Source organism: Ranitomeya imitator, chromosome 1 (assembly GCF_032444005.1).
Source record: "Ranitomeya imitator isolate aRanImi1 chromosome 1, aRanImi1.pri, whole genome shotgun sequence".
NCBI classification, from domain to species: Eukaryota; Metazoa; Chordata; class Amphibia; order Anura; family Dendrobatidae; genus Ranitomeya; species Ranitomeya imitator.
Window position 1 is genome coordinate 201758504 of NC_091282.1, and position 23774 is coordinate 201782277.

General features: G+C 43.2%; 1 protein-coding gene across 1 annotated transcript in view; it reads left to right on the forward strand.

The window, feature by feature from the left end:
• HSD17B4 (hydroxysteroid 17-beta dehydrogenase 4) overlaps positions 1-23774 on the forward strand; it is a 505871-nt gene that overhangs the window by 162208 nt on the left and 319889 nt on the right. The window contains exons 7-9 of the mRNA XM_069753449.1: positions 4354-4438; positions 14745-14932; positions 20326-20417. Coding sequence (XP_069609550.1) covers positions 4354-4438; positions 14745-14932; positions 20326-20417 — 365 coding nt within the window. The remainder of the gene's footprint in view (positions 1-4353; positions 4439-14744; positions 14933-20325; positions 20418-23774) is intronic.

Below are 23774 nucleotides of genomic sequence, written 5' to 3' on the forward strand. Positions count from 1 at the left end.
TTGCGCGCACATGTCAGCTGTACAAAACAGCCGACATGTCGTGACTTTGATGTGGGCTCAGCGCCGGAGCCCACATCAAAGGAGGAGACACGACATGCGCAGAACATGTTGCGTTTTTTACTGCGATGCGTTTTTTCCCCAGAAAAAACGCAACATATGCACAAAAATTGCGGAATGCATTATAAATGATGGGATGCATATGTATGCATTTTTAAATTGTTTTTATCGCATTTTTATAGCGAACAAACGCAAAAAAATGCGAAAAATCCTGAACGTGTGCACACAGCCTCAATGTGTATCTCCCCATCACACTCCATATGTGTCTCACTCATCATACTTCACGTCTCTTTCTCTCCCATCAGTCACTCTTAGGCCGGGGACACACACAACATATAAAAAAAGGTCCGTTTTTGACGGACGAGAATCGCACAAATGTTACCAAAACAGTGATCCGTGTGCAGTGCGAGGATGCGATTTTCTCGCATCCAATGATCCGTGTGACATCCGTATGGCATCCGTATGGTGAGATTTTCTCATACACTTGCAAAATGAGCAAATAATGGCTGAGCCTTTCCTGTCACCTGCCCAATGCCTGAGAATTTCTCGCACGTCACACTGATGGTCCGTGTGCTGTGCTACTTTTTCTCACCCCCATAGACTTTCATTGGCGATTCTCGGCCGAGATACGCTGACAATCGCAGCATGCTGCGATTTCACTCGGATCCTGAATACGGCCGAGAAAATATCGGATGATGTGAGCTGCCCCATAGATTAACATTGGGACGAGTGCTATGCGATTTTTTATCACATTGCACTCGTCCGTATTATGGTCTAGTGTGACCCCGGCCTTAGCCATACAATGCATCTCTCCCCTCCCTCCATAATGCCTGGCTATTCACTGCAGAGCTGGAGCTCCTTCTTATCTTCTAGCTCCCAATGCTGCTCCATGCACACCACATGTCTTCACTCTTCTTGGGTCCAGATGCTGCTGAGCCCACTGTGTTCTGCTCCTCTGATGCAGTAACTGCTGGTGACAGCAGGTCACAGGGCAGTCACACACAAAATGGTGCTGCCCTGTGATGCTGCTCTTCATTCTTACTGTTGGGGCAGTAACTGCTGACATCACCATTTCCCTCCCCTTTTGGGTGGTCTAATATCCCTGGGGCAGAGCTGCTAAATCTTACTATAGCTGCTTGAGGTCTAAAACGGAAAATGCTCCCCCTAGTGGTAAATATGTATATTTGTAGAAAAATATATAATATTTTTCATATAGAAATGTTTGCAAACAGTGCAAACATTGCATTAATACATTTTAATTACTATTTTAAGCTTAATTTCACAAAAAAAACAAAATACGAGAAAACTGGTGGCACCGTCCCTTTAAGTTACACTTCTGTTCAGTTTAATAGGAGCTGAGGTGCAGTTCTGATCAGCTGGCACTACACCGTTTATGGAACTGTGCTGATCACCTACAGTACAGACCAAAAGTTTGGACACACTTTCTCATTTAAAGATTTTTCTGTATTTTCATGACTATGAAAATTGTAAATTCACATTGAAGGCATCAAAACTATGAATTAACACATGTGGAATTATATACCGTATATACTCGAGTATAAGCCGAGATTTTCAGCCCACTTTTTTGGGCTGAAAGTCCCCCTCTCAGCTTATACTCAAGTCATACCCAGGGGTCGGCAGGGGAGGAGGAGTGGGGGCTGTCTAATTATACTCGCCAACTCCTGGCGCAGTCCCAGCAGGTCCCTGGCTTCCCCGGCAGCTTCTTCCCGTACTGAGGTCACATGGTACCGCTCATTACAGTAATGAATATGCGGCTTCACCTCCCATAGAGGTGGAGCCGCATATTCATTACTGTACTGAGCGGTAACGGTGACCGCTCAGTACAGGATGAAGCTGCGGCGTCGAGGAAGCAGGGACTGCACAGCGCCAGGAGCAGGTGAGTATAACGGGGAGGGGGAGCGCTGCGCGATATTCACCTGCTCTCCGCTCCAGGCGCCGCTCTGTCTTCAGCAGTGACGCTCAGGTCAGAGGGCGCGGTGACGTGGTTAGTGCGCGCCCTCTGCTGAAGGTCAGTGCTGAAGATGGAGCGGCGCCGGAACAAGGAGCAGGTGACTATTGAAAGTGCCGGGGGCCTGAGTGACGGAGAGGTGAGTATGTGATTTATTTTTTATCGCAGCAACAGCTAATGGGGCAAGTGTCTGTATGGAGCACTATATGGGGCCATAACGTTTGTGCAGCACTATATGGGGCCATAACGTTAGTGCAGCACTATATGGGGCCATAACGTTTGTGCAGAACTATATGGGGCCATAACGTTTGTGCAGCGCTATATGGGGCCATAACGTTTGTGCAGCACTATATGGGGCCATAACGTTTGTGCAGCACTATATGGGGCCATAACGTTAGTGCAGCACTATATGGGGCCATAACGTTTGTGCAGCACTATATGGGGCCATAACGTTTGTGCAGAACTATATGGGGCCATAACGTTTGTGCAGCGCTATATGGGGCCATAACGTTTGTGCAGAACTATATGGGGCCATAACGTTTGTGCAGAACTATATGGGGCCATAACGTTTGTGCAGCACTGTATGGGGCCATAACGTTTGTGCCACACTATATGGGGCCATAATGTTTGTGCAGCACTATATGGGGCCATAATGTTTGTGCAGCATTATATGGGGTAAGTGTCTGTATGGGGCATCTTATAGGGCTATAATCAAGGTTTGTGCAGCACTGTATGGGGCAAATATCTTTATGGAGCATCTTATGGCGCCATAATCAGCATTTGTGCAGCATTATATTGGGCAAATGTGTCTATGGAGCATCTTATGGGGCTCCTGATTCAATATGGATATTCAAAAACACTTAACCTATTGATGTCTCAATTAATTTTAATTTTATTGGTATCTATTTTTACTTTTGACATTTACCGGTAGCTGCTGCATTTCCCACCCTAGGCTTATACTCGAGTCATTAAGTTTTTCCAGTTTTTTGTGGCAAAATTATGGGAGTCGGCTTATACTCGGGTTGGCTTATACTCGCGTATATACGGTAAGTGTTTTCTTTATTGAAAACAACTGTGGACGTAATCAAGCCTGGGTGTGACTAGGGAAAAACAAAAAAGTGTGAAACAGCTGAAATTATGTCTTATATTCTAGCTTCAAAGTAGCCACCTTTTGCTTTGATGATTGCTTTGCACACTCTTGGCATTCTCTTGAGCCAGTTTGCTTGTAGCACTTGATGGTTCTTGCAACTCCACTTGGGGACACTTTAAAAGTTTTCCCAATTTCTCGGACTGACTGACCTTCATTTCTTAAAATAATAATGGCCACTCGTTTTTCTTTACTTGGCTGCTTTTTTCTTGCCATAATACAAATTCTAACAGTCTATTCAGCAGGACTATCAGCTGTGTATCCACCAGAATTCTGCACAAAACAACTGATGGTCCCAATCCCATTTATAAGGCAAGAAATCCCACTTATTAAACCTGACAGGGCACACCTATGAAGTGAAAACCATTCCCGGTGACTACCTCTTGAAGCTCATCAAGAGAATGCCAAGAGTGTGCAAAGCAGTCATCAAAGCAAAAGGTGGCTACTTTGAAGAACCTAGAATATAAGACATAATTTCAGTTGTTTTACACTTTGTTGTGAAGTATATAATTCCACATGTGTTAATTCATAGTTTTGATGCCTTCAGTGTGAATTTACAATTTTCATAGTCATGAAAACACAGAAAAATCTTGAAATAAGGTGTCCAAACTTTTGGTCTGTACTGTACGTAGTCATTTTACGTTCGCCGTCAAAGCTTAAAACTACTGATTGGTGTGGGACCCCAACAGCTGTCAGATATTTATCACCTTTGCTAAGGATAAGTCATTAGTGTCAAAATAGTGAACAACCCCTTTAATTCCTGAATCTATGATGTAATTGAGAATGAAACTGGGTCTAGATAGTAACATAGCTTTGGTGACATCATACTGGGAAACCAGCAATGACTGGAGCGCCACCACTGGTGAGTGCCTTATGCAACACAAGCTGTAAGTACAGACCAAGCTGAAAGTGTGAAGCTGTGCAATTTAGAAAACCTTAAAAATACTTTTTTATATCCTGATTATTGGGGAACTTTACTAAAAGTAACAAACAGATCTGTCTTTACTTCATTTGTTATTGTACTCGTCCTCTGAATATTGTCTAAGCATCTTGCTGTAACTGAGCATCTACTCTGGATTATAGGGCAGCTAGAAGAAAGAGAAACTTCTGCATATTTTAGAATACTTGTAAATAGTGGATAACTTGAGTCTTGACCTTCTGGGTACTTTTTTTCCTATAGATATTATTCATAGAGTTCATTTGAGAGGATCATTTCTGGTCACTAGAGCAGCATGGAATCACATGAAGAATCAAAAGTTTGGAAGGTATGAAATTACATTGATTTTGTTTTTGTTCTTTGTTATAATAATTCACTTTGGTTATTTGTATTACAATCTTTTTTTTATCTTTCAGTTACAGTTGTGTGAAAAAGTGTTTGCCCCCTTCCTGATTTCTTCTTTTATCACACTAAAACGTTTCAGATCACCAAACAAATATGAATATTCGACAAAGATAACACAGATTAACACAAAATGCACCCTCAACCTACTGTCTTCTTCCCCATAATCCTGTAGAATGTAAGCCCGCAAGGGCAGGGTCCTCGCCCCTCTGTATCAGTCCGTCATTGTTAGTTTGTTTACTGTATGTGATATTTGTAACTTGTATGTAACCCCTTCTCATGTACAGCACCATGGAATCAATGGTGCTATATAAATAAATAAATAAATAAATAATAATAATAATAAAAAATGAAGGCCTTTATCAATAAGGGAAAATAAATCCAAACCTACAGGGCCCAGTGAGATAAAGTGATTGCACCCTCCCCTACTGTAAAACATAAATTACCTGTTGTTTATCACATCTTTTGGACGCTGAGTGCAAATTCCCTAGTCACACCCAGGCTTGATTACTTCCATACTTGTTTTCAATAAAGAAAACACTTAAATAGGACCTGCCTGCCAAAGTGAAGTAGACCAAAAGTTGCTCAACAGCTAGACATCATGCCGCGATCCAAAGAAGTTCTGGAACAAATGAGAAAGTTATTGAGATCTATCAGTCTGGAAAAGGTTATGAATAGTGATGATCGAATAGCTTCAGATAAGAGCTTATTCGAATAGCTATATCACTTTCCAAATAGCTGGATGGGGAGCCTGGATACCTGCAGCGCTCCTGATAATCAGCTGTTCAGCTCCGCAGCTGCAGGTGTCTCGGCTGTGTGACAGTCACAACACATGCAGGAAGAGCCTATCTGTTGGGCCCACTGCACAGATCACAGAGCATGTCCAGAAAGCTCTCACATAGAAATCTGTGAACTTCTCCTCTTTATGGCCCATGTGGCTGCAGTAATGCTCAGGGAAAAACGGGTACTCCATATAATCATGTTCAGAAATCAAACTACAAAAAATGTGATAAGCAAATAAAAAAAGGTTGGAGAAAAGAATTCCACAATCTGCTTTTAATTATTACAAGTAATATTGGTGACGGATTCCTTTTACAATGGAAGAATCTCGTAAAAGTACATTAGTGCAAGAAGGTTACACAAAAGCCCAGATTGTGATACAAAACTAGTATAACAGGAAAGAACCTGTTCACACTTTGTTTTCTACAGTGCATTTTGGGGTTCCACCAGAAGTCCATTAAGAATGTGATTCACAGGAACCCACAGCAAGACCAAACACTGCATTAACACACGCGGAGTACAACTGAGCGCGGTTTGTGGCATTGCGACTATGGCTTAGTTGGGGGTTTCATCCAAATCGAGTTCTTCGGGGAATTCAGGGGGAAACCCCAGGATGCGCTGCAGAAAACGCAGTGTGAGCAGGGCTGAAGACATATGTCCATATGGCCTTTCTTGAACCTGGTAGTTTTTTTTAATTCTTGCCAGAGATAGAAATGAAGCAACTCTTACATTAAAAGACAGAATAGGGCCTCAGACTTCAGAAGAGCATAATAGTCCAAATTATTTCCATAGAAAGGTTATGATTGTGCTAATTTTAGAGTTTACAGGTCAATTACCTCTATTACTAGTGTGAAAATAAAATGCCTTATGCTTACAGTTCTTGTTGGTGACCTTGAGCTCCGTGCTTTTCTTCAGTATAGGAACCTGCGTATTCGCTTGCAAACCTTCTATTTGAAGCCATATTCAAAGAAATGGATAGCTTTGATGTAATATCTGAAATTCTGGCTGTGGCCTCAAGTGAATGGAAATTAACATGACCTTTTATATCTGCTTAGATTACTGTAGTCTTTTAGAGTAAAAGTCTTTCAACAATGTTTTTCTCCTTTGCCACTGTCGCTTATAAGGAACCAATCACTGGGTTTTTGCACCTAATCTGATGATGTAGGGTCAGAGACTCTAATTCCAGCAATGTGTCTGAGCTTATTGAGCTGCTTGTTATCATTTTGATACAATCACATTTTTCTCTGCTGCAGATCTAGCAGTTCTCTGAATGTTGAGCTCTGTGTAACCCCACTACCTCCACTGATTGGTACTTTTCTGCCTATGCACAGTGTACATAGAAAGCTGCTAGTCAGTGTTTTGTTTGTGGGCTGTAAAGAGCTGCACCAGATAAAACATTGATTTAAAAGAAAAAAAAAAAAGAGCCCACAACATGGAATCAATGTCTTTGCCCCTATATCATGTTGCTCTTCAGTGACAGATGCCCTTTACAGGTTCATTCTTCAATGGTTATCACTGCAAAATTCTTCTAAAAATAAGCAAAATTGTAATTTACTTGTTACTAAAAATCTTCTCTGTTCTCAAGAATGGAGGAATTTTTATTTTATTGTTTACTGACTTCTGTTGCCTAGATTACCAGCCACTGCTGCAGTTTTAGTGGTGGTCGATTTTCTTAAGCAAGTAGCCCAGTGCTTATAATGCTTTGTGCTCTAGAGCTTGTAAGCAATGATATGATGCTTGCTGGACCTGTGCCCCGGCCCCCTCCTGCGATGCCTGTGCCCCGGCCCCCTCCTGCGATGCCTGTGCCCCGGCCCCCTCCTGCAATGCCTGTGCCCCGGCCCCCTCCTGCAATGCCTGTGCCCCGGCCCCCTCCTGCGATGCCTGTGCCCCGGCCCCCTCCTGCGATGCCTGTGCCCCGGCCCCCTCCTGCGATGCCTGTGCCCCGGCCCCCTCCTGCGATGCCTGTGCCCCGGCCCCCTCCTGCGATGCCTGTGCCCCGGCCCTAGTGCATGGTTAAACTCTGCTGTACTGTTTAATAGTTCTTCTCTCGCTTCACAGCTTTGTGTGATTATGAGAGAAAGGTGTCAGTCATTACATATCACACTGATAACACCCCCTTCATTTCACAGAAGCCTAAGGGTATGTTTCCACGGTCAGGAAACGCTGCGTGTCTGACGCTGCATAGAGCCGCAGCGTCAGACACGCATCGTCCAGATGTTACAGCATAGTGGAGTGGATTTAATGAAATCCCGTCTCCACTATGCGTGGTAACACGCACGCGGCGGCCCTGCGACTCCGGACATGCTGCGCGTCTTTTCAGATCGCAGCATGTCCGTATATCTTGCGGCGACGCAGCGTCACCGCAAGATATAGCACAGGGCCCTATGGTGGGGAGCGATGATGCCGGATGTGTGCTGTGAACACATCCGGCATCATCGCGTCCCAGAAGGGGGCGGGGCTTACCGCAGAGCGGCTAAGCCGCTCCGGCGATACCGCCGGCCATCCTGAAAGTGGACACATACCCTTAGAGACAGATTTTCAGGGAGATCTGTGTACGACCCATAGATCTTAAGAGCTCATTTGCATATAAGAAAAATATGCATTTCTCTGGCATATGACATCAGATTGCAGATATCAAGGTATCACTTTATTCAACTTCCTGTGAACTGCCTTCCTGTAAAGAAGGCTTAAAGCACCACTCCATCATTTTGTGTTTTTGTTTTTTCCCATTTTTTTTTTATCATTGCCGCACTGGGATGGTACTCCTAAGCTTCCTGTACTTAGTCTGATATTTAGTAGCCGCATTCTTCATTTGTTATCAGCACCGCTCCAGTTGTTCTCCATCAGTTTGTGACCTGATCGATCACTGCAGTGTTTCTGGGTGATCTGGAAGCCCCAGCTCCATTATTAGTCTGACAGCCAGAATGGGGCCAGAGCGAGGCGCTCAGACTTGCATTGAGAGCTTGTGACCGTCACCTCTCACTTCCGGTCATTCAGAAGCTGCCAGGATCAGCGGCTAAGTATAATTCTAGGGGCACAGACCTTCGATAAGTAGCACCATCCCAGTGTTGAAATAAAAATAAACAAAAATGCTGGACTGGTGCTTTAAGAGGATTGATCACACGGACGGATTCTCTTTAGAATGAAAGACGACATAGTAGGAAGAAAACTTGGATCGGTCTTCTCATTTGTTAGTGAAGATTAATTCTTCCCAGCCTGTTATTTAATAGCCACCAAGTTTCCACTTAATGATTTCCCAGTGGCCATTACACGATGAAATGAGCAATATACCGCCTTGTAAACTGCCTGGTGCCATGGGCCTCATAGAAGTGTTAGCACTAGGCGGGATATTGAAATGTGTGAGAGGGAAAAGCTCCTACCTGTTGTTACAAAGCTCACTACTTCTTACAAATATCAGTCACCATACTTAAATTTGTAGGACACATTTCGATTTAGCCTCTGCCACCCAGGACTTAGTAACAACCAATAATGGAAGCACGTGGGGCTCGCCAGCAGCTGTTTTACCAACTGGGCTTTGATAGAAGTGCATACAGATCTTACAGCATCTGCTCAGAATGAAATCTGGATAGTTTCCAGCCAGCTTGAACTATTATTGACCTTCGCTATTGTTTTCTCCCTAAAGCGGTGGATGGATTTCACATCTATTTAAGGACTATCTAAATACGTTGCTTTTATTTGCTTTGCGGCACTTTTGTGATTAGCACATTCATTTGTTGCCTTTTAATTCAAGAATTCCCTCCCTCATGGAGAATATATTTTATTTTAGCTGCATCTCTTCTTCGTGTTTGGCCAATATATGCGTTTTTTTAATTTTTTTTTCAATTTTGTATTTATTGGGTTAATTTTGAAAGAATACTGATCTCTTTGATGTCTATATAAAGTACAGGGTGGAGCGCGGTAATTTGCTTTTTTGCACTGCATGCTGTGGCGGCACTGTCGGTCGAAGAGAGGGGAGAGTGGGTGTGGCTTACAGTGGCTGATGGGAGATTTGTATTCCTCTGCCTTTCAGTTGCCATCATGCAGTGGACACGTGAGGAGAGGTCATTTTGTGTTGAAGCGTATTTTTCAAATGCCCACTCGATCATTGCAGTGCAGCGTGCTTTTCGTTTACAATTCGCTGTTCCTCCACGCGGACGTGTTCCTGGACGGCAATCAATTGTAAATTGGGTGAATGCATTCAGAACAGCAGGGAATGTGTCATGTGTACGAAGGGGACCTGAGAGAAAGATTACAACACCACAAAACATCGAGAGAGTTAGAGCAGCAGTACTGCAATCTCCGAAACGCTCTGCTCGGAAGCAATCATTTGCTCTTGGCATTTCAAGACGTTCTCTCCACCGGATTCTTCATGATGAACTGAATTTTCACCCGTATAAAATGTGCGTGGTCCAACATTTGTCAGCATGGGACTATTTGACACGGCGGACATCTTGTGAAGACATGTTAGCAACGATACCCCGTGACGCAATTGTGTTTTTTTCTGATGAGGCACATTTTCACCTCAGTGGGTGTGTAAACAAACAAAATATGCGTTACTGGAGTGAAACAAACCCCAGAGAAGTTCACGAGAGACCTCTGCATTCGGACCGCGTCACTGTGTGGTGCGCCATATCACGAGTAGGCATCATTTGTCCTTACTTTTTTCAGGATAATGGTCGTGCCATAACTGTGAACTCCGAACGGTACTTGTCTATGATACAGGATTATTTTCAGCCGGCTTTTGAGGCAATGGAACTAGAGGATACATGGTTCCAACAGGATGGTGCCACTGCACACACAGCGAGGGTTACCATGAATTGTTTGAGGCAAATGTTTCCTGGACGGCTTATCTCTTTGAGGGGAGATGTGAACTGGCCAGCACGCTCACCAGATTTAGCCCCATGCGATTTTTTCCTTTGGGGTTACCTGAAGTCTAAGGTGTATATCAACCGTCCCAACACCTTGGAAGACCTAAGGAACAATATTGAAGCTGAAATTGGCAGAATACCAGTGGACATGCTTGTTAGAGTTCATGAAAACTTCAGAAAACGTATGCAGCAGTGTGTGGATAGCGAAGGTCGACATTTGCCAGATACACTATTTAAAACCATGTAATTTAAAAATTCCATTACTGTTCAGTATAATTAAAATATAAAATAAATTTTTCTAATGATCATAATTTTTTTATTTCATTCCCAAATCAGCAAATTACCGCGCTCCACCCTGTACATAGTACAGGAGGATCTCCCTTTTGCATCTCCTCTTTATTTGAATTGTATGGCTGGCCATGGCTTTCCCTGGCAAATTGCCTAAATCATGCTGCGCTCAGATGAAGTAGCCAAAACCTGCTGACAGATTGTCTTTAACAGACAGAGACCTGAATCCAGCGTTGTATCACTTAGTTTATTGGATGCAGCGGTTCGGACAAAATCCGAATTTTTAGATTTAACATGAAGCAGAGCTGAGGAAGCTAACCCCGCCCACATCAGGCGTTCTATGCACAATGTCTATAGACAGTGCGCTGCTTATCACAGGAAGGGGTCGAGTCTGACTACCAGGCACCACAGGCTACTGGGTCAGAGTAATAATAAGCTCTTGGTGCTAAAACAATCATTGCAAGTAAACAACACAACAGAGCTTGATAAGAGAGGCATCCCTAAAATCTGTGTCTTAACCCCTACTACATGCGGTCTTCAGTTTACATAGCAAAACCTGCTAACGGCTGATCACTGCTGCAGTTTCTCATAGAACATTCCCTATATATATTATGTGTAGGAAGATACTGCGTTAACGGATCCTGCTGTTCACGAAATGTTACATAGACGTGGACAATTTTCTGACCTTCTAATTCTTTATATTGAAAGAGGAATTCATACACTTTTTGTGAGACGGTTAAAGTCCCTTTACGCTGCAAGATTGTCCTTCACGAGTGTCTTCATAAACAGTCATTGACAATAGTCGTGCGGTCTAGTCGGCTGCTGATTACTAAATCAATGTTTGTGGGTGGAAATGAACTTTAGGTTTTCACAATAGATCATCCTTCTCGGCAGCACATCATCCTGTGTAAATAGGACATGCGCTGCTGAGAAAATGTCAGCGTGTGTGCAGAGAGCATTACTGAACGATCAGGGCACATCTGACGCTAAGTGTGCCAATGTGAACGGGCGAGTACACATCCAGCATACGTGTGGGTTGGCAGGCAGTGTAATGAGATGGCATGGTGCAGGTTGGAGCTGGATTACTGACATCAGTTTTGGGTAACCAAGGCCACGCTCACACGTTCAGTATTCGGTCAGTATTTTACCTCAGTATTTGTAAGCCCAAACCAGGAGTGGGTGATAAATATAGAAATGTTGACGTGTTTTATACTTTTCCTCTGACTGTTCCACTCCTGGTTTTGGCTTATAGATACTGATGTAAAATACTGACCAAATACTGATAGTGTGAGCATGGCCTTCTAATCTACTGTTCCTGCATTTGTTCTTGCTGCAATGAAGCTAAGTGCGAAGTAGTGAAGGTGTCTGACGGGATTTGTGATTGTGACTGTAAATGTTTTCCAGTTTTCATTCTTTCCTTGTATACAATGTTATACACCATAAAGCTGCACTCCATCTTGATGATCGGTGAACGAACATATGTAGTGACCTGTGTAAACATACTATCGATTACCCAATGGATGAGCCATGTGCTGGTTTTCTTGGGTGATTGTATTCTTCATCCTGGGAAAATAATCATTATTGGCAGCGCCTCCCCCCAGGTAAATGGGGAATGTGCTGCGGTTATCACCATTGTTCTTTTGCCGTCATTGTTTGTTGGCTTAGTGATATGAGTGACGGGTTTATAGTTTATCGGTTCTCGTTAATGGCTCATTGACAGGTCTGAGTGCTCCGCTGCATTAGTGAACAGTATGAGCGGAAGTCTGCCGTGTGTGAGCATACCTGTGTGCTGTTTGATATAAATGTTCTTCCTTTGCCATTTAAACATTGGTGGAAATAGCTCAGCCTCATCTATAAATAATGCTGCTACTATTATGCTTGATTACGTTTTGTTTCACTTTACTATTACAAAGTTTTAACCCCTTGGTAGCCATCAATGTGTTTTTACTGACCTGCGATATAAGAGACTAGCATCCCCCGACAGGTGACAATCCTGTAGCTGTGAACTGTACACTATAGCTGACAACTTGCTGCATCTATCATGAGGGTTGGCACCGACTATGGCCGTTTAACCCCTAAATGCTGCTGTCAACAGTGACTACGACATCTAGATGGTTAACAGAGTCTAGGGTCTCTCTTTAACTCCGTTGACACGCTAAACTCTTGAACCCGTGGTCCTGATGTTTGCCATGGTCAGTTCATGGCCACATAACGGCCTTAAGGTACCGTCACACTAAGCGACGCTGCAGTGATACCGACAACGATCCGGATCGCTGCAGCGTCGCTGTTTGGTCGCTGGAGAGCTGTCACACAGACAGCTCTCCAGCGACCAACGATCCCGAGGTCCCCGGTAACCAGGGTAAACATCGGCTTACTAAGCGCAGGGCCGCGCTTAGTAATCCGATGTTTACCCTGGTTACCATCCTAAAAAGTAAAAAAACAAACGCTACATACTTACCTACCGCTGTCTGTCCTCGGCGCTCTGCTTCTCTGGTCTGGCTGTGAGCGCCGGGCAGCCGGAAAGCAGAGAGGTGACGTCACCGCTCTGCTTTCCGGCTGCTGTGCTCACAGCCAGACCAGAGAAGCAGAGCGCCGAGGACAGACAGCGGTAGGTAAGTATGTAGCGGTTTTTTTTTTACTTTAACGATGGTAACCAGGGTAAACATCGGGTTACTAAGTGCGGCCCTGCGCTTAGTTACCCGATGTTTACCCTGGTTACCAGCGAAGACATCGCTGAATCGGTGTCACACACGCCGATTCAGCGATGTCTACGGGGAGTCCAGCGACCAAATAAAGTTCTGGACTTTCTTCCCCGACCAGCGACAGCACAGCAGGGGCCTGATCGCTGCTGCCTGTCACACTGGACGATATCGCTAGCCAGGACGCTGCAACGTCACGGATCGCTAGCGATATCGTCTAGTGTGACTGTACCTTTAGAGTCTGCCGGCTACAGCGACCTACTCAGAAGTTATTACAATTTAGGTGGTAAAGATGAACTTTTTAATTCCTGTTATGCCACTTTGCATTACAGTAATTCCTGAAAAGTACCTGAAGGGTTAATGAACTACCAGAAAGCAATTTTTAATACCTTGGCAGCTGAAGTTTTTAAAATGGTAGCACTTTTTGGGTTTTCCAATATATAGGACCCCCAAAGCCACTTCAAAACTGAACAAGTCCCTATAAAAATAAGTTTTGTAAATTTCCTTGAAAAGAAAAATGAAAAATTGCTTCTACATTTTTTTTAAACCTTCTAAAATGCTAAGAAAGTAAAAGAACATTTTATAAGTGGTGCTGATGTAAATCAGACAGGAGGGAAATGTCATTTATCAATGTTTTGTGTGGTATGACCATCTGGATTAGAGGGATAATCATTAAAAGTTTGAAAATTGCAAATGTTTAAAAAAATGTGGTAAAATTTCTGATATTTTTATGAATAACCGCAAAAGATATCAACCAACATGTACCATTATTGTAATGTGCAATGTCATGAAAAAAGTCTCAAATTCAATGAGATATGTTGAAGCATTCCAGAGCTATTACCACATAAATTGACACTGGTCATATTTTAAAAAAAAATTTAGATGGGTCACGAAGGGGTTAAAATTGAAACTAATGCAAGTGAATGTATTTGGGGCTCTATACATAATAGATGGCTGCCGCTGAACAGTGGTTTGGCCGATCGTCCCGCTGGCATCTGTTTCCCCCAACTCCTCCATACTCGGAATGCCAAGTGCTCCTGTGTTCTCTGAGAGAGCGGCTGCCACACTCCTCTGGCAATGACTTATGGATCGGCTGTCCGAAATCGGACATGAAATGATCCTGATCTCCCCAACCTCATCAGTTGGGGGAGGCTGGAGGCTCCCATACAGATTAGACTGTTGATTGAGCTGGCCGATATCGGCCGGTTTGGCTGACTTAAGTCTGTGTATGGGGGCCTTTAGGCTGTGTTCATATCTGTTTCAGAGCCCCCGTTACATCATCCAACACTATTATTCTTATCAAAGAGACAGACTGATGGAGTGGGCCTACAGCCTCTATTATAAATAAACGTGGACCATCAATGCCTTCGGCATGCAAATTTTTACAGACTGACACCATGGTGCAGATGTGGACATACCAAACAACTAGTATATTCTGTAACAGTATTCAAATGGCATTGTATAAGTTGTGAATACTCAAGCACTCATTGTTATGCTCCATTAGTCTTTACTTTAATGTAATGAAATCTCTGATTAATTATGTTGTCTAACAAAGCGACATCGTTTTAACTCTACATATTACTTTCCTTATCCATAGGATAATTATGACTTCATCAGCTGCTGGAATCTATGGAAACTTTGGGCAAGCCAACTATAGTGCCGCTAAACTTGGACTTGTGGGTCTGTCCAACACTCTTGCTCTTGAGGGAGTCAAGTATAATGTCTATTGCAATTCAATTGCACCAACTGCAGGTTCCCGCCTCACGCAGACTGTCATGCCTCAAGGTATGGTTGTGCAAATGTTTTTACAGATAACTCAGGGCCCCTTTGGGATGAAAGATAAATTGATTAAACAAGCGTCAATAAACAACATTGATAGAGTGGGGTCTAAGAGGTCATGTCAAGTGATATACCTGACAAGCCTGTGTAAGAAGACTTGTAGGCCGGGTAATGCTACTCCAGGAAATTAATTGTACAAATTGCCTCGGAAGAGAGCAGGAAGAGTAGTTGAATTCTAGTGCCAACTAATGGAAGTAGCAATCCTAATGGTCAATATTAACCCTTTAAGGAGTGTTGCCATACGACTTAGTTTGTGGTTTGGTTTTTATCCTATTTGCAGACTTGTTTAGGGGTATTTGCCCCTCATTAGGGTAAAACGAAATCTGATTTAGCTGAGTGAGAGGCTTCTTACTGGAGCCTAGGGGCAAATATCTCTCCTTGTGTACAGTGACATGCCATTATAAAGAGACTAATAAGCCATACACTGCTTCCTAGGAAATTAAATATGCAAATTGCCTCCAAAGAGAAGAAGAAGAGGACATTTACAGAGGGGTAAACACCCCCCCCCGAAACAAGTGTCTCCAAATAGGATAAAAGGCAAAACAAAAACGGTCATGTGGCAAGGCTTGTTAAAGGGTCGATATTGACTTTTAGGATTGCTACTTCCAGAACAAATATAGTCTTCTTCCTTTCTTCAGAGGCAATTTGCATATCTTGTAATAATCATGTGTGTTTGTAAGTTCCAATGCTTGTGTGTTTGCCTGTTTTCCTACTCTCCTGCTATTTCCATTATTGTTTATACAAATGGATGCCAACAAACTATATGTTTTGTAACTGATTGAAACAAGCAAATTATCACTTTTCGTGCCATCACGGCACATGTTCACACTGGACAACGGGGAACATTCGTTAGAGAAAATTTGTTTGTCCTCATAAAAGGCCATTTAAAATATTTGATCAAGCTAGAACATATTATTGATTTGGCTTTCAGTACCATCTTTATGCTGATGACACACAACTATACATGTCATCCCCTGACCTTACCCCTGCTGAACTACAGAACACCAGTGACTGTCTGTCCGCAGTCTCCGACATAATGTCCGCTCTCTATCTGAAACTCAACCTCTCCAAAACTGATCTTCTTCTGCTCCTACCATCTACTAACCTCCCTAAACCTGACGTTTCCCTCTCCGTGGGTGGCACCATAATAACACCCCGGCAGCAGGCTTGCTGTCTGGGTGTTACGTTTGACTCCGATCTCTCCTTCACCTCCCATATACCATCTCTTCCCGCTCATGCCGCTTACACTTAAAGAACATCTCTAGAATCCTCCCTTTTCTCACTATGGAAACAACAAAAACCCTCACTGTCGCCCTGATGCACTCCCGCCTGGACTACTGTAACGCTCTATTAATTGGCCTCCCCCTTACTCGACTTTCCCCTCTCCAGTCCATCCTTAATGCAGCAGCCAGGGTCATCCATCTGGCTAATCGTTACTCGGACGTGTCCGCTCTTCGCCAGTCGATACACTGGCTGACCATTCATTACAGGATACAATTCAAAGTACTTGTTCTCATCCACAAAACTCTCCACAGTGCGGCACCCCCTTACATCTCCTCCCTCATTTCTGTCTATTGGCCTAGCCGACCGCTTAGCTCTGCAAATGACTTTCGACTAACCTCTGCACTAATCCGTACCTCCCACTCCCGACTCCAAGACCTCTCCCGTGCTGCGCCAATCCTCTGGAATGCTCTACCCCAAGATATTAGAACCATCCACAATTTGCATAGTTTTAGGCGCTCCCTCAAAACACATTTGTTTAGAGCGGCCTATCATGTTCCCTAATCAAAGTCATTTTATGTTTGTGTGTGTAGCCCATTCACTATCTCCATCTACCCCCACTCCCTGAAGATGGCTGGACCGTCATTGTAAATACATCATTGTAAATACACCCCTGTACTTTGTATCTCCCCCACCTCATTGTATATTGTAAGCTCTCACGAGCAGGGTCGTCTTATTTCGCTTTAATTATTGTATTTTTAACGTTACTTACGACTGTTGTGTTTGAAACTGTAAGGGTATGTGCACATGTCAGGATTTCTGGCAGAAATTTTCCTGACAAAAACCTGACGTTTCTGCTAGAAATCCGCATGCGTTTTTTGGCGCGTTTTTGACACTTTTTTGCGCGGTTTTTCCCAAATGCATAGAATTGCGGGAAAAATGCAGACAATCCGCAAAAATAATGAACATGCTCATTTTTTTTTACCGCGATGCGTTTTTTTCGCGGAAAAAAACGCATCCATGTGCACAAAACATGCAGAATGCATTCTAAATGATAGAATGCATAATGTATGCGTTTTTAATGAGTTTTTATAGCGAAAAAAAGTGAAAAAACCTGAACGTGTGCACATAGCCTTAAACTGTAAAGCGCTGCGGAATATGTTGGCGCTATATAAAGAGTATTATTATTTTATTATGACCCAAAATAGAACAGTATTCCCAAATTCTCCTCCCAAAGTCATAGCAATATCTAGTATAGAGTATATCAGTGTAATGCCCTGTATGAATGGAAATAACGGGCCTTTGACTGGAGGAGAAATATGCTTCAGGTTTGTTGACAAACCACATAAAAAAAATAACCCTGAACCCTCTGATGTGTCCAGCTGACAAAATGACTGTAAATGCTCTGAAAAGTAGAATTTGTGACCTAGATAGCGAGAGCGGCAAGTGCCAGCGTGACTCTAAATATTTAAACAAACACCTCTACAGCACAGTGCCAGCAAAAGGCAGGTTAAATCATTAAGCAGGGCTGGATGAGAGAAAGGAGGTTTGGAGCTTGTTGCTTATCTTGGTCTCTGTATGACAAAAACAATAGATACGTTTTATTGTTGTTCAGAAACTCTGCTACTCCTACGTGAGAAGATTTCTGAATGAATGTTGATTCAGAACCATAGACAGGTAGGAAATGTTAGGTTTGTGTTTTTTTTTTCTTAGTCTGCAAGCTTATAGATGAATAATAGATTAAATGGAAAAACCTTTTGAACACTGGGTTGCCCTGTCTCCCCATCCCTTTGCAACTATAAAACCATACAGTGACTCTTAAAGTTTTCTGCAACATACTAGAGTAGATCTGTGAGGGTTTTGGCTCATTCATTCAGAAGAGCAATTATCAAGTCAGACGCTGATGTTGTACAGAAGGCCTGCCTCATAAGGCTCAGCTCATAATCTCCCTTAGAGTTTGGTGAGTCAGAGCTTTGTATAGCCAGTCAAGTTCCTCCACACCGTAACTCCCCCAACCATGCCTTTATGGACCCTGCTTTGTGCACAGTTGCACAGTTATGCTATCACAGATAAGTGCCTTCCCCAAAATGTTATCACAAAGTCATAAGCTAGCATTTGTCCAAAATGGCTTTGTAAAGGATGAGGGATTTAATGGCAGCTTACAATCTTCCTGAAAGCATGTTTAGCTGTAACAGGACACCTGGCTCAGCAGTTGGTACAGCCACACTAGCTAGTATTCAAGCTCCTACAGGAATACCTCCTATGGAGCCCATGCAGTGTAGCTGCTTTGTTTAATCAGATAGAATTTCATAAGGAGCATATGGACTTATCATATGTCCTAGCTACACACCAGTGACATTTTCGAGATCTCTGGAACAGACAGAACGCCTTCCAGAGCCTCGATCCGTTCTAATACCCCAGGGTGGAGCGATGCGTAGAATGGCTAGTAGGAGCAAGGTAGCAAAGCCATGTTTGATCTCAATGCGTAGCAGGGATTCGGCTAGATCTGATTGTGCCAAAACCTGGGCCTGTGTGGACAGGGGGTGTCAAGATTCAAGATTCAAGATTCAAAGAAGCTTTATTGGCAGGACCAAATACACATCAGGGTGTCTGTGTAAAGCTCTGCCAAGCTGACTATGTGTCACCAGTGGGTGCAGAATGTCACGGTAGTGCAAGTGCAGAGACCGTACCGCGTGATAACTCCTACATAATAGTGACGTCGGGCCGTATCGCGAGGTGCAGGGTTGTCATATGTGGTGGCAGCGGTGATCTTTTCATGATCTCTCTGGTGAGGAAGTCATTTGGGTGATGGCTAAAAATTCCCTGTATGTGAATGCAGGGAAAGGAATGTCTACTGCATCCTCTCAGGTGTGCAGACAATGGGATAATTTAGCCTACAAAGGAGCTCTCTGCCCAACAAATTACAAAGGCCATGTCACTAAAGAGATGCAGCATGGGTGCTTAAAGGGCCAGGCCATGTCACTAAAGAGATGCAGCATGGGTGCTTAAAGGGCCAGGCCATGTCACTAAAGAGATGCAGCATGGGTGCTTAAAGGGCCAATTTGTATTGACAATTTTGTTTCAAAAAGTGTTATGTTGCCAGAGAAGCTAACCCTAGGCACCTAGGTATCTGTTTTGGAAAGATTGGATTCAAATCACTTTGCATTACTTATCGTATCATTCAGATATCAACCAGGCAAAGGAAAGGGTACCATAATTCAAGTAAAAAATTTGAAGGTCAGTTCATTCACATTTAGTTCACCGGAGGGGAGTAGCAATATGGAGAAGGACACCTCAAATAATTTGTCTTCTACTGTGTTTTCTATTGCCTCCTGTGCTCCTCCCTTCTAAAGTTTTGACTGTTTGGTGCTCTATAATTACGGAGGAAAAAGACCGCCATAGTTCTAATTGAAACAGTCTTTGGAGGCTTTTAGTCATAGGAAACAATGGCTGGGACTATCAAAATTAAAACCACTATTTTCATGCCACTTTTACCTCGATGGTTGCACTACCCGGTCTCTTTGAGGTCTCTGCATACAATCCCTGAGCGACCCAAATGCAATTTACCCTTTTCAGATTATACAGCTGCCTGTATCTCCATGTATAGCGGATATTCACTCGGGAGCTAAAATGGTAACTTGCCTAAATGCTTCTGGGTCAGTGTCCATTTCTTGCTTTTTGTGTTTCTTGTTCTCGTTTACACCTGGTCCTGGTCAAAACTCCAGCTAGAGCCATGGCAGGTCCTGGAGAAAGGCCACTTTTCAACTTTCTTTGTACTTCTGCTCTTGTGATTTGCAGCTTCCTTGACTATTCTCTGGCTCATTCTTGTCTTCATCATTATCACTTTCTGGCTCTGCCTCTCTATCTGGCTGTCTGATAGACGAGTGTGGATGTGCTGCAAGAGGGAAATTCTATTCCTTATTAATGCTCTTGATAGGATGTCATACCAACTCCTATACTTGTAATGTGTATTTGTTACTTTTTGTGTGCTTGTGTGTGCGCTTACAATAATATAATATATGTATGGTTGTGTGTATTGAACTTGTGTAAGTATATACTATATATGTGTGTGTATGGAATTTAGTATTTTTTACTAAAGCGGCTTGCTTTAATTTTAGACCTTTTGGATGCTCTAAAGCCAGAGTATGTTGCTCCCCTCGTGCTGTGGCTGTGTCATGAAAGCTGTCAAGAAAATGGCAGTTTGTTCGAGGTGAGATTTTCTTCCATTGTCGAGAGACCAATTAAACTTTTTTTTAGGGAGAATTTGTCTCCTATTGACACTTTTTTGCTCTTTTACTATGAAAAGTCTTGAGTTTAATCGGCCAACTGTATATAATGCATACTGTACTATATTTATTCGAGAAACTAAAAAATGAAGCAACCGCAGAAAAGTAAAATATAGGCAGTAACTTGAATGGAAATATAAAGCTTGTCTTGATCTCTTATTTCAGAAGGTCACATGTGCAGACTTTTCTTGAACTTTGTGTCGATTTACAGAATACTTGTGCTGCTTTTATGTAAAAACTGATAGATGTATATCGTTTTTTTTAACTTCAAGGTTCACATGGTTGTCAGGTAATATCACAAATCCACAGTGCCTCTTTCTTTCCTCTTCGTCCAGAAAATTAAAAAGCATTCTATGCAATTCCTGGAGTCAGATGAAATACCACTGTGTAGTTTAGTCTTTTCCATTGTTAAGAGTACAGACTCCTCCTGATAAGCCTAAAGGTACCGTCACACTGAACGATATCGCTAGCGATCCGTGACGTTGCAGCGTCCTGGCTAGCGATATCGTTCAGTTTGACACGCAGCAGCGATCAGGCCCCTGCTGTGCTGTCGTTGGTCGCTGCAGAAAGTCCAGAACTTTATTTCGTTGCTGGACTCCCGCAGACATCGCTGAATCGGCGTGTGTGACGCCGATTCAGCGATGTCTTCACTGGTAACCAGGGTAAACATCGGGTTACTAAGCGCAGGGCCGTGCTTAGTAACCTGATGTTTACCCTGGTTACCAGCGTAAAAGTTAAAAAAACAAACACCTACATACTTACCTTCCGCTGTCTGTCCCCGGCGCTGTGCTTATCTGCACTGGCTGTGAGCGCCGGCCAGCCGGAAAGCACAGCGGTGACGTCACCGCTCTGCTTTCCGGCCGCTGTGCTCACAGTCAGTGCAAGGAAAGCACAGCGCCGGGGACAGACAGCGGAAGGTAAGTATGTAGTGTTTGTTTTTTTTACTTTTACAATGGTAACCAGGGTAAACATCGTCCCTGCGCTTAGTAACCCAATGTTTACCCTGGTTACCCGGGGACTTCAGGATCGTTGGTCGCTGGAGAGCTGTCTGTGTGACAGCTCTCCAGCGACCAAACAGCGATGCTGCAGCGATCGACATCGTTGTCGGTATCGCTGCAGCGTCGCTGTGTGTGAAGGTACCTTAAGTGCGAAACTACATACATAGCCGTGATCTAATTACAATGTTGTCACAATTGTTCCCAAGAGTGATGCGGGAAACAGAACGGTCAGCGGGATTTCTAGTCCTTGTAGCTTCCTTCTCATTTTGCTGCAAGCTACTTTCCACATGCGCTAACCAATAATCCAGTAACTAAAATTCTTACCAATGAAGTATCAATAATTATAAATCATTATCTTTATTAATGTCAATAATATCAGTAGATAGAATAGAATTGAAACGGATCCCCAATTCAGACCAAACCCCCATCTCAAAAAATCATAAAACACCATAAGAGTAGTAAGTAACACACCTATTAATAAGGTCCTATCCTTGATATTGCATAGAACTTCATCAGGTATTGGTACCAAGACTGCAGCTATTAATGAATCCTAAACAAATCCGTATACCAATAATAGATATACATTAAAGCACCACTCTAGCTTTTTTTTTATGTTGGCGTGGTGCTACTAATCCACGTTCCCTGACTCTAGTATAAGACTTGAAAAACAACAGAAAAAACTGGAGTAGTAGTAGATAAAAAAAAGGTCACAATTTATTAATACAGAAATACGTACCGTATATACTCGAGTATAAGCCGACCCCCCCCCCCCCAAATTTTGCCACAAAAAACTGGGAAAACTTAATGACTCGAGTATAAGCCTAGGGTGGAAAATGCAACAGCTACCGGTAAATGTCAAAAGTAAAAATAGATACCAATAAAAGTAAAATTAATTGATACATCAGTAGGTTAAGTGTTTTTGAATATTCATATTGAATCAGGAGCCCCATATAATGCTCCATAAAATTTATGACGGGCCCTATAGGAAGCTCTGTTGTGAGTTCTGTTTTTGGGCTCCCTCTGGTGGTTACTGATGGTACTGGGTGACTTGTGTTCTCTGCGGTCTCTGGTGTCCACCTGTTCCATCAGGTTATGGGAGTTTCCTATTTAACCTGGCTTTTTTGTCATTTCCTCGCCGGCTATCAATGTAATCAGCGTGTCTTTTTACCTCTGCTCCCTGCGTCTGTTATCTTCAGGACAAGCTAAGTTTTGATTTTCCTGTTCCATGTTTTGCTTTATTTTTGTCTTAGTCCAGCTTGCAGATATGTGATTCCTTGCTGCTGGTTGCTCTAGTGGGCTGAAATTACTCCTCATGTTCCATGAGTTGGCACATGAGTTCAAGTAATTTCAGGATGGTTTTTTAAAGGGTTTTTCGCTGACCGCGCAGTTCACTTTTGTATCCTCTGCTATCTAGCTTTAGCGGGCCTCATTTTTGCTGATTCTATTTTCATAACTACGTATGTGCTTTCCTCTCATTTCACCGTTATTACATGTGGGGGGCTGCTATTTCTGTGGGGTGTTTCTCTGGAGGCAAGTGAGGTCTGTGTTTCTTCAAATAGGGGAAGTTAATCCTTCGGCTGGCGCGAGACGTCTAGGAATCATCGTAGGCACGTTCCCCGGCTACTGCTAGTTGTGTGTTTAGGTTCAGGATCGCGGTCAGCTCAGGTTCCATCACCCTAGAGCTTGTTTTGTTTTTGTGCTTGTCCTTTTGTGATCCCCTGCCATTGGGATCATGACAAAGCTCCATATTAAAATATGCCCCATATAATCCTGCATAAAGGTTAATAATGGCCCCATAAGATGCTCCATATACACATTTGCCCAATATAATGCTGCCCAAATGTTGATTATGACCCCATAAGATGCTCCATAAAGATATTTGCTCCATATAGTGCTGCACAAACGTTATGGCCCCATACAGATGCTCCATACAGTCACTGCCCCTTATAGTGCTGCACAATCATTACGGCCCCATACAGTCACTGCCCCTTATAGTGCTGCACAATCGTTATGGCCTCATATAGATGCTCCATACAGTCACATGCCCCATATGCTGTGGCTGCGATGAAAAAAAAAAAAAAATCATATACTCACCTCTCCGTCGCTCAGGATCTCGGCACTTGTACCTGCTCCTCGTTCGGGTGCGGCTCCGTCCTCAGCACTGACGTTCAGCTCTGACCTGAGCGTCACAGCCAGAGGACGCTGATGACGGAGCCGCACCCGAACGAGGATCAGGTAAATATCACGGAGCGCAGCGCTCCCCCTCCCCGTATACTTACCTGC